Source organism: Numida meleagris, chromosome 7, assembly GCF_002078875.1.
Source record: "Numida meleagris isolate 19003 breed g44 Domestic line chromosome 7, NumMel1.0, whole genome shotgun sequence".
Taxonomy (NCBI): domain Eukaryota; kingdom Metazoa; phylum Chordata; class Aves; order Galliformes; family Numididae; genus Numida; species Numida meleagris.
The window spans coordinates 28,369,268-28,385,181 of NC_034415.1; the positions used below are offsets into that span (position 1 = coordinate 28,369,268).

General features: G+C 42.7%; 1 protein-coding gene across 3 annotated transcripts in view; it reads left to right on the plus strand.

The window, feature by feature from the left end:
* The window catches only part of CACHD1 (cache domain containing 1), a 92,346-nt gene extending 79,459 nt beyond the window's left edge, over positions 1–12,887 (plus strand). The window contains exons 17-27 of one of the 3 annotated variants that reach the window (XM_021404230.1): positions 744–866; positions 2,353–2,452; positions 2,577–2,693; positions 3,931–4,091; positions 4,763–4,849; positions 5,034–5,150; positions 6,112–6,263; positions 6,619–6,780; positions 7,434–7,511; positions 8,493–8,594; positions 11,206–12,887. In XM_021404230.1, the coding sequence (XP_021259905.1) occupies positions 744–866; positions 2,353–2,452; positions 2,577–2,693; positions 3,931–4,091; positions 4,763–4,849; positions 5,034–5,150; positions 6,112–6,263; positions 6,619–6,780; positions 7,434–7,511; positions 8,493–8,594; positions 11,206–11,444 (1,438 nt within the window). In that variant the 3' untranslated portion in view covers positions 11,445–12,887. Of the gene's footprint in view, positions 1–743; positions 867–2,352; positions 2,453–2,576; positions 2,694–3,930; positions 4,092–4,762; positions 4,850–5,033; positions 5,151–6,111; positions 6,264–6,618; positions 6,781–7,403; positions 7,512–8,492; positions 8,595–11,205 lie in introns of those variants that run through there. The other 2 variants (XM_021404231.1, XM_021404232.1) reach the window with 2 other exon arrangements.

Genomic DNA, 15,914 nt, shown 5'->3' on the forward strand with positions numbered 1-15,914 from the left:
AGAAGCATCCCCAGAGGCATCCCCAGAGACTTCAGGTTCTGCTCTTCCCCTAAATGTTTATTCTATAGTTGCCCCACAGTGGAGGGAAAATATCGAATCAAAACGTGATGGGGGATCTGCAGTCCTAGTTGATGTTGTAAAGTTGTAGGTGGAAGATGCATGGTGGTTGGATTTAAACTGATTTATTGGTATGCATTGACTATTTCGTTTAGAAAGCAAAGAATTGTTCCGTCCTGAGCAGCGGAGAATAGATCCTGTGAGATAGGAAATGTATTAGGAAAAATAAGACTCTTATTTCTTGATTCTTCCGTCCTCTTTTTGGATGTCTGTTGAAGGAGCGCTGGTAATGCTCAAAAACTGAAATCCATAGGAAGGGACTCAGGCTTACTGCACTGTCAGCTGAGCAGATGCAGGCTGGATCAACAGGCAGGCAGTGTGTGCATGGTATTGGTGGATGTACGAGTGGAGGTGCTGAGGGAGAAGGGGTCAGCTGCTGGGCACGGTCAGGTCCTGGCTGGGCTGTCCCCTGCTGCTGGCACATGCTGGTTGTGTATTTAAAGTACTGACTGTGGAGAGACTTCGGAATTTGCAGCGGATAACTAAGATCTGTTAAGAGATTGTTCTCTTTATTTACAGTTACTGTACCTGCTCATTTAAATGCAGTCAGAGCGAACTGAGCTTCAGTATGTGGGTATGGATTTGAGTTGGTCGTTCACATGCTTTTTTCCCACCTTGTTCTGCAGTGCACAGATGTCTTCAGGACATTCAGTGGCTGTGATGGGCATTGACTTCACCCTGAGGTACTTCTACAAAGTTCTCATGGACCTGCTACCAGTTTGTAACCAAGATGGAGGAAACAAAATCAGGTAAGCCTTTTCCTTCTTTTAATACATATCTTCACTGTTCTGTTTTGGTTTTTCTTGGGCCCATGAACCCACTGGGACTTTCCATCCTCTCTTACTCTGGAATTCTATTACATTCGATGTCTGTTCTCTAATTTGCACTAGAACTTGTTCTTGCTCTTCCTCTAAAGATTATGTGAACTTTTTAGTGCTCGAGATCAAGCTAAAATCATGAGCTAAGAAAACAGTCAGCAGTAATGCAAAAAGGAAGGTAACTGATTTCCATTCATGACACTTGGGCTTCACTGAAACCCTAGGTAAAAAAAAAGAAAAAAAAAAGAAAAAAAAAACTTAATTAAATGAACACGCTCCCATTCTCTTCTGGTTGCTTTCATTTGGGTCTGCTCTAGATATTTCCTTTTGGGGACAATGACCTACCTAGTTACTGTGAGCAGTCAATATTCACATGTAATAATGATACATCTAGCTCTGTTTATTTTAACAATTATTACTCAAATATACTTTTGCTATATTTTTAAAAACTACCTAGCACAGCATTAGTTGCAAGAGGCCCGGTTTCATCTGGAGCAGCTAATTTTAGTTTGACCTATGTGAATGTAATTGTTCCTTTTTCCTTCGCCTTTGAAAAATCACGTGGCTGGGGAGAGACTCTAGTTTGGATCTGGAGTAATGTGATAACATGGTTTGGGCATTGTTGTTGTTTCTTTGTTTTTAAACTCTAAATTTGAGAAGGGAAGTGGTTTTCTGTCGTCCTCCTGGTTCTTTTCTGGTTTGGGTATTTTTTGTGTATCACATTGTGTTCAAAATGCCTATCAGGATTTCTGGTTTGGCATTCCTTTTTTTTCTTCTCTCTCCAGTTAAAAGCTGTTAATAATAAAAGAGTCAGATACTTTACTCTGTTCTGCATTCCCCGAGTTGGAATTTTCAAGCATAATATTACATGCATCTTATATTATATGCATCTTAAATAGTATTACAATGTAGAAGCTGGAGCTAATGCTTAGAGCCTTTCTGTAAATACTTACAGGTATCAAGAGACATCAGTTCCAACTCCCTGGCAGGAATTTGTTCATTTTTAAATGGATCTCTACAAAGCCTTTCTCTCTGTCATCCTAGTCACATGCCTACTAGTTCTCCTGTTTTCTTCAACATCTTGAAAATATTACATGGGGAAAAAGAGAAGACATAACATCCACAACATGAGTTTCTAATGCAAACCCCCAAAAGTTTGGTAAAGAAGAAAAAAGAAAGAAACAAAACTCTAAAATGTTTTCCTGACTCCCTTGTAGACCTTGGGTAGTGCTGAGTGACCACAGTAACCTCATCCCCACAGGAAACTGATGGGAAAGGGAATGAAGCAGTTGGAGAGGCTGTGAATGATGCCCAAGTGATTTCTCGGAAGTGGGAGGTCATTAAATGAGTGTGAAGCCTCTCTTTAATTAGTAAGGAAGTCTAAAGGGAAGCTGTTTGCTGTTCTTGTCATGGGCAGGTGCTTTATCATGGAGGACAGAGGGTACCTCGTGGCACACCCAACCCTCATCGATCCCAAAGGACACGCGCCGGTAGAGCAACAGCATATTACACACAAGGTCTGGCTTCTTTTTCCTTAGTCTGTTCTTACCTTTTCCAGCTTCTGAGGTGGGAAGGACTGCAGAGAAGTTGCTGTTTGTGCTTGACGTGAAAGGCATAAAATCCTGTGTTTTTTTCACTTAGGAGCCCCTGGTAGCAAATGACATTCTTAACCACCCAAATTTTGTCAAGAAAAACCTCTGCAACAGCTTCAGTGACAGAACAGTTCAGCGGTTTTATAAATTTAACACCAGCCTAGTGGTGAGTGTGTTGAGTTTTCTTGTTTTGTTTTTTTTTTTTTAATTATTATTTTGCTTTTCAATGTACTTTGGTTGGGTTGGGTTTCTTCTGGTGGTAAGAGGAACCCTTGCCAGGATCAGCAGACACGAGTCTAAGCCAGCCTGCTGTGTGGGTTGGCCTCTGTTCACCCTCTCCCAAACATGAAATCAGTGATCCGGGCTGCACAAATAGTTCTCGCTTGAGAAGTCAGTTGACACACAAGGGATTATGGATGGGCAGCTGTGGTTGATGTCTGCAAGGTCTAGTCCAGCATCACGAAAATGAGAGAGGTTTGTTAGGCAAGGAAACAGATGCATTTACTGATTAAATGTGCATGAGCATTTTCAGAATATCACTTGCAGCCTGGAGGTGTGGATTCCCCTTGTGCTCAGCCACGCTTAGAGGTCAAAGCCAGGGGTGTCTTCTGTTGCTGTATGGAGAATGCTGACTGCAGTGCCACAAATCCACCTTTCCAAGATCACTGCAGAATTACTGAAAAGATGTTAAGCTCTGTGGGAGAAGTTGCTCTTAAATTAAATACTTTTAATACTTTAATACTTTTCGATGATTCATGAGAAGAGAAGGTGGTAAATGAGTGTCAAAAATATTTGAAAATTATGTCAGAATACATTGATTTGTGTCGGGTAGACTTAAACATTTCCCCACGTTTGAAATGCAAAGTAGAAAGCGTATTACTCTAAAGGAAACTGGATGGGACAGAGCAAACCCTTAAGACTGTGCTGTGCAAATCGGAGTCAGAAGGGAGTTGGCCGAGCAAACAGATCACAGCTGCACAATGCTGTGGTGTGTTTTTATGGTGCGTGTGCCAGGAAGATTTCAGCAAGTCGCAGTGGTGCCTCCCTGTCAGAGCTGAGGTTCTTTGTGGAGGTCATGGAGAGCTGGCGCGGTGGGAGGGGGTGAGCAGTGGCACTGAGGGAGCTGGGATGTCAGACCTGGCCGTGCTGCTGCATCGCACGATGGTTACAAACCAAGTGCATTTATTCCATCTTCAGCAAAATCTTTCCACCTGGTAGCAGCCTGGAAGATGAGCAAAACTCAACAGGTTGATGAACAATTTTGTCAGCCTCTTATTTGTGAAGGCGAGTCTCTGGACGTTTGTGCTCCATCAGCTCTGCATGTTTCAGAAGGGGAAAAGACTGAAGCTCCCAAAGGACCGGGTTTCTTGCTGCGCCATTGACAACACCTTGTTTTTCCTTAGGGAGATCTGACAAACCTTGTGCATGGCAGCCACTGCTCCAAGTACAGGCTAACAAGAATACCGGGCACCAATGCCTTCGTGGGCATCGTCAATGAGACCTGCGATTCGCTTGCTTTCTGCGCCTGCAGTATGGTGGACAGGCTCTGTCTGAACTGCCACAGGTCAGCAGGAGATCTGGCACAAGTGGGCATTTATAACGTGCTTCTTACAACCTGTTTATTTTAGAAGTTCAGTGAAACCGTGGCGTGCGAAACTTGAAGTGAAAACAAATTTTACCCGTGCTGTTTGTAAGGGACGTGGTGATTTAGCATTCCTTTAGTCCTTTAATCCGTATTGTCACTATATTAAGGGTAGTTTACTCTTGATGTGTTCATATGTCGTGTGTGGATAAGGTTTAAGACCACGACTGATTTAGTTTGTCAGGGGGAGTTAGCTGTGGATCAGCCCCTTTGTTCTGGCATATTAATACCCACAATTTTATGTGAGTTGACGTGTAGTTTTTCATCATGGGGGTCCTAGCGACTGCAGGAGATTTTGGCTACACCATATGTTTGTTCCGCTGGAAAGAAGGATCCTTACATCTGGCTCTCAGACTTGCCTGGGGCTGTCTGCTTTTTCAGTTTCACTGGGTGGGTAACTGATCGAGGAGATTCAGTTAATGCATTGTCCTCAACCCCAGCGCAGAATAGGAACAATCCCTGCATTCCCAGGGGTAAGGGAAAGGACACTGAGCAGCTTTCTCCATGGTGAGCAGCCCCTGTGCAGCTGCACTGTGGGGCTAAGATTGGACTGATGTCTGATGCGTGGTTTTTTGTGTTTTCTGCCTCTCAAGAATGGAGCAGAATGAATGTGAATGCCCGTGCGAGTGCCCTCTGGAGGTAAACGAATGCACCGGCAACCTCACGAACGCTGAGAGCAGGTGAGAGCAGAAGGCGTGTAATGAAAGTTAACAGAATAAAGTGTTTCTTCATGCCAACCAAGATAAATATACAGTAGCATTCAGGATAATTAAGCATATGATATGTAATGGGTAAAGGTAGTATGGTTTTTCATCACTTGACTGCGACTTCTATTACAAGGCTTTCCCTTTTGCCCCAATGTAGGAATCCCAGTTGTGAAGTTCACCAGGAGCCAATGACTTTCACAGCAATCGATCCGAGCCTCCAGGACGCTCTCCCGCAGTGCATTAACACTCAGTGCAATCAGAGAACAGAGAGCGGGTAAAGTGCCCTTCTCCCTCCCCGAAGATACACGGCGTTCCTGAAATAATTCATGTTGCTCCTTAAAGTGAAAACAGCTCCTCCTTACACGGTTCAAAGAAAAAAGGAAGGGACAAAAAAGGGAACGCGATGCCAGCATGAGATATTGTAGCACACACCAACGATAACATCATGCTGCAGTTCAGAAACACAGGACTTCAGTATCACTGTTTGAGCCACACAGCGCCATTCGTAGCAAACAAATGGTTTCCAGTCACACTTTGTGACTCCAGGAGGAACTGAGCGTTGTGCAAGTACAAGATTTGCTGTTGAAGGGACAAATTCTTCCTTTTAGCAAAGTGGACGGCACTGCCATGTTTGTCTGCCTTTTGAGGGGAGATGTGGATGGAAGCACTTAGAGAAATGAGGCAATACTTAAGCAGGGGTAACCTTGGAGCACACTAGAGATGCTAGCTGCCTGTCAGCTTTCTGCTTCTCTCTTCTACTCCTGGCATGATGTAGAGAAGCTTGAGGGCCTATTTATGTTTTGTTAGTTATGAGTGATCTCTAGGGAGCTGAGATTGCTAGAACACATTGTGCTCTGACCAGGCTTCCAAATCCCATCTTACATCTTGCAGAGGATTGCAGAAAAGGGGTGGAATCATAGTCAGGCTTTACTATGCTGAGAAATGTCATATTGGAGGAGTTAAAAGGGAAGTTCTGTCTTTACTCAGTGTGAGGGAGGAAGAAAAGGAAGGCAAACAGGCTTGGAAGATGTGAGCTCAAGATTCAGGTCCCCTGTATAAGTTACCTTGTGCTACCTGAGCATTTTACTGATAAGTTTTTGTGGCCAAACATTACGTAAGGTTTATAGGTGATTTTGGCCTCTCTTTCTCATGCTTCTAAAACAATCTGAGCTACGTCAAGTGAAAAGTTCTGGACTTGACAGTAAACGTGGTGATATTCTGGTTTTAATTTTCAGGGATTGCTTTGGTGTGTTGGACTGTGAGTGGTGTATGGTAGACAGCGATGGGAAGACCCATCTGGATAAATCCTATTGTGCCCCTCAGAAGGAATGCTTCGGTGGCATCGTGGGAGCCAAGAGCCCATATGTGGATGACTTGGGAGCAATAGGTAACTCTGCTGTTCTGAACAGATGCTACATTAACTCTCTGTATTCAGTAACGTGTGCTTTCAATGTCAGAGCACGCTTCAAATTCATCTTCTATGCTAGTGGTAAATTAACATAAAATAGTACGTAAAGGAATTTAAAAGAAAAAAAGTGGCATCAGGACTGTTCTGGGCATGATATTTTTGAAAGTCTCAACGTGTAGCAGAATATACTGTGCACATTTGTAACCTTCAGATGTGCTCTCTCCAAACTTCTTCTCCTGTTTGTGCAGTCGCACACCTAGAAAGCTTTAAACCTTTCTGCAGAGCATTCACGTTGTGGTTTTTTCCCCCCTGTTTTGTCCCTTCTTTGATTTAGGAGATGAAGTAATCACCCTGAACATGATAAAAAGCGCACCGGTCGGCCCAGTGGCTGGAGGCATCATGGGCTGCATTATGGTGCTTGTCCTCGCCGTGTACGCGTATCGCCACCAGATACATCGGAGGAGTCACCAGCACATGTCACCTTTGGCAGCGCAGGGTGAGCTGATAACTATTGAGAGGAAGTAGTACGTGGGAGTGAAAGCCACAGGAAAAGCAAACAAACGACCTCCTTCCTTGGTTTTGTTTCTCTCTCCTCCATGCTTCACCCTCTTCTATTCTCTCTTGCCAGCCTCTGCGAAAGTAAGGTTCAGTCTCCATACAGGTGCTTGTGTATTGCTGCCCTCTTCTGGGTGCAGTCTGACCTGCTGCCTGCAGAGGAAAGTCTGTCCAAGGAACTCGATAGCATTTCCTGTCAGGAAGCTGAAGTTATGATTTTTGCAGAGCTAAAACGATAAGCCCAAGTTCACAGCTCTGTGGGCCTTGTCATAACACACTGGTTTTATATGTTCATTTCTGCGTAGGAGTGGTGATGTGAGGAGTACAACATTTTTCACGCTCCTCCTGCTTGTTTGGAACGTGCCTGTTTCTCACTTGTGTCCCTGCTTCAGTTCGATGTGCTGTTTGTGGGATCACAGATACAAAAAAAAAATATCCCTGTGCCCCATCTCTCTTGGAAACAAAGCACATCAAGCTCAGACTGCGCAGCAATGCAAAGTGCCTCCGCTGTATTACCGGGTTGACAGCCATTAGTAAGTTGATCCAAAATTTTTCTCTTAACAGTTGCATTTTTCTGTTTGTAATGGTGTGTAGAAATGTCAGTGCGTATGTCGAACCTGGAAAACGATAGGGACGAGAGAGACGATGACAGCCATGAAGACAGAGGAATCAGTAAGTACCAAATCACCTCACTGTAAAAAATGTTAGATTAAGAGTAGATGAGCTATTTGTTTTCTTATTAAGCTGGAATTAAAAACACACACACACACATATATATGTATATATGAGGAAATGCTGTGCTGATGAGCAGTAGAAAATGACTTCACAATGTTTTTAACTTAAATTGTAATTTCAAGTGCACTTTCAGTCTCATTTGCATTTCTTATTTTTAGAATTATGTTTCTTATTTTTAAAAGACTCTAATCTGTGTGGACGAAGTTTGTCTCTTATGTTCCCTATCGTGACCATTTCCAGCAGCAGCTGAGCCACAGCTTAGAAATTACAACTGTGACAATACAGGGTATGCAAAGCTGCTACCTTTGTTCAGCCTTGGAAAGGAGAGGACAAGTCTTCAACAAATGTGTCAGTAAATCTATCTTGCTTTGACTTAGGATGCTCATTTTAATTTGACAGTCAGTAAAAATGGCACTTTGCATGTAAGGCTGCTGTATTGCAAAATGACACAGGTGCACCAAAGCTCTGGGAGAGCTCCAGATTCAGACCAGGACGCTGGCTCTGATCCCTCACTAAGAGAGAGCTAAAACAACTCCCAAGACTCTAAACTATGTCAGCACTTACAGGTGAAGAAATAAGCACATCAGAGTTTCATGGCTTGCACCTACTGCTTCTCCAAGTCCTTGTTAGTTCCAGTTTGAGTGGGCTTGCGGTGCTGCCATGGTTTCTTTAGCATGGGTAGGGTAATTCTCTAAATTGCTTATTTCGAGTGAATGAGTTTGAATGAATCTTGATCTATTCTATGTTTAGATACAATCTCTTTACTCCCACTGCTCTGTCACTTGACAGTCTTAAAATAGTCATGTTTGAGCAGTTAATTTGCAGAAAGCCTATTTCACTGTGCCTGATGTGTCCCACAGATAAAATTCAGTAAAAGCACTTTCTTTTAAACCAGCTCTGTTTCTTTTTCTGCCCCAGTCAGTAACACCCGATTCATAGCAGCAGTAATAGAGCGGCATGCCCACAGCCCAGAACGCAGACGCCGATACTGGGGTCGATCAGGAACAGAGAGTGACCACGGTAAGACTCTGAATCACCATCCTGATCACGGCTTAACGACTGCGGTTACTCACAGGTCTGGCATGTTGCAGATAAGGCTGCAAAAAAACCCAAACAAACCACCTTTGCACCTTATTGCTTCACAGTTAAGCAGTTTTGACGCCCTCCAGCAGATGATATTGTCCAGCGAAGGAGCGCTAGTGTAAAAGCAGCTGAATGCCATCCCGACCCTATCTGATTCTTGGGATCTGCCAGCTTCACTGGGTAACCAGAATTCAGACTGACAGAAATGTTTCTATATTTACCATACTGGTTTTCCACTACCAACCCAAACAATTTAGATCTTCAGTTGTGATAATGGACCTCTCCTACTCTGTGAGAGAAAGCAATCAAGTCAGCATCTCTACTGCCCTTTCTCTCTGATGGAACATATGTGTCTTTCATAAAATTCTACCAACATGCTGGATACCTGCATTTGCTAGTGTAAAGTAAGTGTGGATTAGAGGTCCAGTGCCCCCTTAGCCTTTCTGTTGCACATTCAGCCAATACTATCACCACAGAGTGCATCTTATGCGACTGTTAAGCAAATAATAACCAGCATTAACTGTGTACATGTCTAGCAGGGAAGGGTGTTCAGCCTTGTGCGTTTGTTTGCTTCCTCTCCCCCCACACACACCATACATGCTGTTTAGATTCTGAGAATTTTGATACACCTCTCATGCCTTGAGACTGCTTAAGTCTTAAAAGCAGTTAGAAAGATGTCATGCTGTTGTCTCATGAGGAGGACTTAATGTAGGTTAAGAGAAGGTTAGACAAGGCAGTCTGCCACAGACAACAGCATGTTGTAGTGACCATCTAATTTATAGAAGATCTGTTCAATTATTAAGACAGTGGTTGCCCTAATGGAATTCCAGGGGGACAGGAAATCTCAAGGCCAAAACCTTAGAACATGAGTGAACAGATGTCCGAGGGACAATCTTGCTCTAGGAGGCATTATCCTGGATTTGGGGTCAGATTACCTGTGCTGAGACAGATTTGCTTGACTAATGCTGCTTTTGCACCACTTCTTGTAGCAAATCCTTGCCATCTTCCTAGCTAACAGGAGGAGCAGGGTTACTGTATACCTGTCTCTGAAACGTGCACTTCTATTTTTTAGTCTCTGTAATTTCATCTTCAGAGGGCTGCCCATTCTCCTTCCCCAGTTCCCCTCTGCCAGCTAGAAACCATAACTCAGATCATAGAAAGAGAGAACCGGCCTTGGGTACTTGGCCTGGTATTTCTAACACTCTTCATCTCGGTGTCTCAGGCTGAAAACTTGAAAAACAGAGATGTTCAGAAGCACCAGGGGTTTCTCAGCTCTTAGCCGAAGTTTTCTCAGGTTATTATTCTAATTAAAGAAATATCTTTATTTCTTTTAAATTTTTGCTGCGTTTCCATGTTTAGAAATACTCAGGTGTTTTTGCCTAGGACACTGCAAACTGATTTTGAGTGGTAACAGCTGTTTTCAGTGTTAAATCAAATCTCATAGTAAGTACGAGCACCTGCTTCAAAAGAAAGGGACAGAAAATACCAAAGGACCTGTTACAAGATGGCTTTCTCACTGAGAAGGCACAGTCTTGTCTTGCAACAGTTAGCTGTTAGCTCACCTTCAGGTGACATAATTTCCTTAGGACGACCCTGTGAATGCAATGTTTCATTATGCACAAAGATGCCTGATCTGGTTTTCTTCAACCTCTCAGCCTTCAGTAGCAGTTATTTTAGCCAAGGGAGAGCCTCCTGTTAATTGTGCTGTGTGCATGCCTAGCTGGAAGAGTCGGTACTATTTGGCTTAATGGAACAGCGCAAAACGCTTCCATGTGGATTCAGTAAATTTCTTTAACTGTATGGAAAGCTGACCAGCACTGAAAACATATGCTGGATTTTTGCAAGTTGACCCTAACAGGTGAAAAGCGTTCCTTTCCTTTTAAAAATATAATGTTGTGATTATATATAATATGTCCAGATAAATTGAAAAAGCTTTGTTACCTCCAGGCACTAGCCAGTGGTCCTTGCTAGGAAGGACATAGTTGGATAGGAACAGAGGTAGCAGGACCCACATAGTTTTTGTCTGTCTGTAAAATCCAATATAGAATCACAGAATGGTTTGGGTTGGAAGGGACCATTCAGATCCCGCTATAGGCGGGACCTAGACCAGGTTGTTCAAAGCCCCATCCAGCCTGACCTTGAAAGCTTCCAGGGAGGAAGCATCCACAACCTCCCTGGGCATCCAGTTCCAGTGTCTCACCACCCTCATATATTAAAGGTTCCACCCCCCCAACATAACCCCCAGAAAAGTAACCCTTCCACTATGTTTCCTTTCTAAAGTTAGTGCTGGCAATTCTTCCATAACCAGCTGTTGAATGGTTTTGCTGCTGTGTGTCCTACGGATCGTAGGTTCCCAAAGTTCATGAACACAGATGGACATTACAGGCAGTGGTCCGTTTTTCCTTTTCTCTCAGCTGAAGCAGCTCCTTGTTTATTCTCTGCGAAGCACCAGCTGCATCTGATTGCTGCAGGGTGTGGCAGTCAGCACTGTGGATATTGACCTCTTAGTCTGGCTTTTAATTCTTAGCTCTGCTGTTTTGTTTTCTAGGCTACAGCACTATGAGTCCTCAGGAAGACAGCGAAAATCCCCCGTGCAATAACGATCCGCTGTCAGCTGGTGTTGATGTTGGAAACCACGACGAAGACTTAGACCTGGACACACCACCTCAGACAGCGGCCCTGTTGAGCCACAAGTTTCACCACTACCGGTTGCACCACCCCACTCTTCACCACAGCCACCATTTACAGGCTGCAGTCACCGTACACACTGTGGATGCAGAATGCTAATGGCCAACACAAGAGGCAAAACTTGTGAACAATGATCCGTGCAGCAATGGGCGCCTTTGTTTCTGTGCTTTTTACCAGGAACAATTCAACGAACTTCCCGAGTAAACTCTTAGGCATAAGAGCTTTACATTCTCATAAATGTAAGGTTGGCTCAGAAATGGAAGGGAAATGTGCTTGATGAATGGACCTGCCATAACATTTAATAAAATGGAACAGGAGGCACGTTAAACCTCCAAAACCAGGGATGCAAGTTTATACAGCAGCCGAAGCTTTGGAAGCCCTGTTATGCTGAGCCAGGAGAAGGGAGAGCTTAAAAGAGCCAGAGACGATTTGGTTTCCTTAACTGGAAGAGCAGAAAACTGTGCCGCTGAAAACTTAAAAAGGTGCCAGACGGAGCGGGGGGAGTCCGTCGGGTTCGCTGCAGTTTCTTGCTCTTAGAAAGTTCATTGCTCCGACAATTGCTGTATGGAACCTGGGACAATGCATCTCAAGATTTTTAAGTAAAGGATTATTTTTCTACTATTTATTGAACTTGAAACTATGGGGGGAGGGAGGGGAGAAAACGTTAGCAGTTTTCAACAGCTACCACATTTATCCTGTGATGGTGAAGTAGTTCTTCTGAGGAAGACGTCTGTTTCTTATTAGCTGATATTCATCCACTGCCCCGCTCTGCAAAAGGGAAAATGAAGAAGTCGTCTCCGACGTGTTTACATTACGAATGCTTTCTTTTCCACAATTGTTTTCTGTAAATTTTACAACCTGATTTACATGGCAGTATTTGCTTCCTATTTGCGGAGGAGAAATCCTGTGATTTGTTACTAAAATTCTGCGAATTCTGCCCATAAATCTTTCCATCTTAAACTCTTTGATCACCCCGAAAGGTTTCCTGTATGGCAGTAATAAAGGATTTCTTTAGCATTGGTTACCAGAGAATTCCAAATGAAATCTGTGCCATTGTAATGTTTCCTTAGGACGCTGTCGAGATGAGAAGTAGGGATAAACCAGTGTTTGGTAAAACTTGGGTTACTGTGGAAGGGATCTGTTTGAAATCATAATTATAAACTGCTGCTGTTTGTCTGGAATTTAACATTGCTTGGTAATTCAAACAAAGATTAATCAATCTGACTGCAACACAGTGCAGCGTAATTATGAATTAGTTTTAAATCACAGTGTTGTATTTTAGATTCACATTTTGTGATTACGGTGATATAAAATCATTCTTGCACTGTGCATATGGTAAACATCCATTTATATGTAGTTTCTTTTAAATCACTTGTTTTAATTAATATGGTACTTAATACTGTATTATGTAAAAAAAAAAAATTGGTTCTTAAACAGTACGGTAAAATAACTATATGTGTGATATCAGGATACCCCTTTATACTATGTATAAAATTAAAATCTCTAGTGAAATAAACTGTATATAAAGTATAGTTCTGTGGATACCTGGCTAGATGGAAATGATTCTGTCTCAATTTTGAATGAGAGAGGAAACATTTGGTCAGGTTGCTCTTGTTTTTAGGAACTATCTTGAAAGATGGAAGCTGTACCCGTAAATGTATTGAGGTGCGGTTTGGAGCTGTTTGCTTTTCTTAGCCTGTCCGTCACTGTTGGGGAAATAACGAACACTTGGGAAGCGGTCGGCGGCTGTGCAGACTCACCACAGCTAATCATTTTGGTTTTCTTGTGTGCTGCTGACGACTCGGCCTCGTTGGATTGGCCACGCTGCTGTGTTTGTGTAAGAAGGGCTGTGAGATTTCTTTTGCTGACCGGATAGCAGTAGAAATCTATTAAGCACTGTTTTATGTTTTCAAAGGGCTGAATTGAATGTCCTGTAAGAGTTTGTGGTTCCGTCTGTGTAGACACAGTTTGCTAAAATCTCTAATTTTGAATCCAAAATAACACTGGCTGTTGGGCACTGCACAAAAACGGTTGTTTTTTCAGGTTTGCCTTTGTAAGAAAATGCATTGTCTTAACGTTACTGCTTGACCAAACAAAAACATACGTGGCCAAGAAGCGGAATTGGTAAGAATGAAGGGAAAATAGCAGCTGAACTTTCCTAATCCTAGTTCTGCAGAACTCAAGAAGGTGTTCTCATTGGAGTTCAGAGGTGAGATTTGATGTTGTATCCAGGACTTTATTGTCTCCAATCTGTGAATGTAACAGAATCTGGATATGAGCCAAAAGCTGCCATAGCACGACAAAAGTGTCCCTGGAAGTTACCAACTTGTGAACAGAACCCAAATTTTACCTTGTCCATCTGCGTATGAAGGAATCTCACTGGGCAGTAGAAGCTCCTGAAATTGAGTATTTGCTCTCTAGTTGTAGTTTTTTAGGGCAAGCAGCATTAGAATAGTCCCCTTGCATAGAAGGCGGTACTAACAAAAATGAAGAAACACCTTTAGCTTCATCTGCACTTGCCTGTCTGCTCCGGTGCTGACTTTAATTTAACCCAGATGAGATAGTGGAGCACATCTGTAGTGAGAAACAGATTATTAATTCCAGCTCAAACTAAATGTCTCAATGGAGAGATGTTGTTGTTGTTTGAATTATTTGCTGGGCAGAAACTGCTTGCAGTGCTCTCTGTTGCAGCTCTGCCAGAAAGATATCTAAGTAAGTGCTATATAACATTGCTCTTTGAACAGGTATCGAAAAGTCCAAGCAATCAAAAGCTCCTTGCTTTTATCTTGCTTTTTTATTTTGATTTTATTTTTTTATGAGCTGCATCTCATTTCTGCTTCACCACTTTTGTTCTAGGGCATACGAAGCGTTCCTGGTTCGTGGGATCTGGACAACTGTGCTTATGCTCCAAGTAATGAGAGGTGCCAAAGCTGTTGCTATTAAGGAATAATTAAGGAAAAAAAAAACCATATCGAAAGGTGTGTCAGATGGTAAATTCAAATGCTGACCTGTTTCAGCAGGAATCAATAGAACGCTGATAATGATACTAGAGTTCATTTAAATCAAAACCTGATAAATAACAAAGGGAGCATTGACACAGTCAAGGTTTATAAGAAGCTGTGTGATAGCCCTCCCATTTTCATTGCAGGTGCTGTGCCACAGCCTTCCCTCCCCGTTATTATTTTACTGTGTTGACTGTGGAACAAGATCAAGAATGAGCAGTTGTTTGCCTGACTTGGATTTGTATCCTGTATCCTCCTTATTTATAACTGGTAGACTTCGTGGCCATAAGTTACTTAGTTGTTTTAATGTCCTGTATGTTTTCTTCCATTTTTCTGGAAGAAAAACATAGAAGTTATCTTCAAGTTTCTGTTTTTTTCTCCCCAAAGATTACAGTGAGTTTTGCCTTTGGTTTGCGTTCACTTGTGTTAAACAGACTTAGTGACAGGATGAGGGGGAATGGCCTCCAGTTGCACCGGGGGAGGTTTAGGCTGGACATTAGGAAATTCTGCTTTTCTGAAAGAGTGGTCAGGCGCTGGAATGGGCTGCCCAGGGAGGTGGTGGAGTCACCGTCCCTGGAGGTGTTCAAGAAATGTTGAGATATAGCGTTGAGAGACACGGTTTAGTGAGGTTATTGGTGGTAGGTGGATGGTTGGACTGGATGATCTTGTAGGTCTTTTCCAACCTAGCTAATTCTATGATTCTATGATTCTAATGCTTTCAGTCCTTGAGCACTGTGAAGCGTATTGACTTTTCCTGTACGTAACAAGCAGGTCATCCATCCACAGAACCAAGCTAGGGATGGAAGCTGTTCACGTGCTCAGAGTATGTTGCTTCAAAACGGAGGCTTTTTTGTTTGTTTATATTGTTGCCTTGATAAAAAATGTGATTTGCAAAGAAGAGTATGTTACAGCTGGCCCATGAGCATTTTGTAAGGCCGCTTACACCATGAAATATTATCTTTACCCTTGCCCTTGGCAAGGAGAGAGAAGGCAGATGAGAATTCATCAGGTGCTCCCGTGTGCAGTACTTGTGACTATAACTGGTCAAAAGGAGATCTCTAGCTTTCAAAGGCTTTATTTTGTAAAGGAACCCAGAAATGGAGATGAGGAGAGAAAGTATATTTGTCAGAATAGAAATGATTGCAAAGCTGGCAGCAAGCGTGGAAAAGGGGAGGAAATAGCCTGATCCAGGACTTCTGCATCCTAAGAGAGTGTAGGTAATCCAAAAGGCTGTATGCAAGGGTAAAGATTAATTTGCAGTATTCATAGCTCTTAGATACCCCTTTCATTTGTTTTCTGAAAAAGAATCCCAGCTATGGGTGAGGTTTTGAAAGGAGCCTGTGCTAAGCTTTCCACTGCTTTGTCATTCAGTGCTGTTTGGAATATCAGTTCCTACAGCAGTTAATTCTGTTTCTGTTGGGCTGTGGTTTTCCGTACAACGTCCATTTTGCCATTAATCCTAACTAGGAAAAACTAATACAGACATCAGAATATTTTATATTACTTATTTGCAGCTCATCTCCTTGACGAGAGGTGATTACTTGCTCTCCTTTATGTGCTTTGAAGT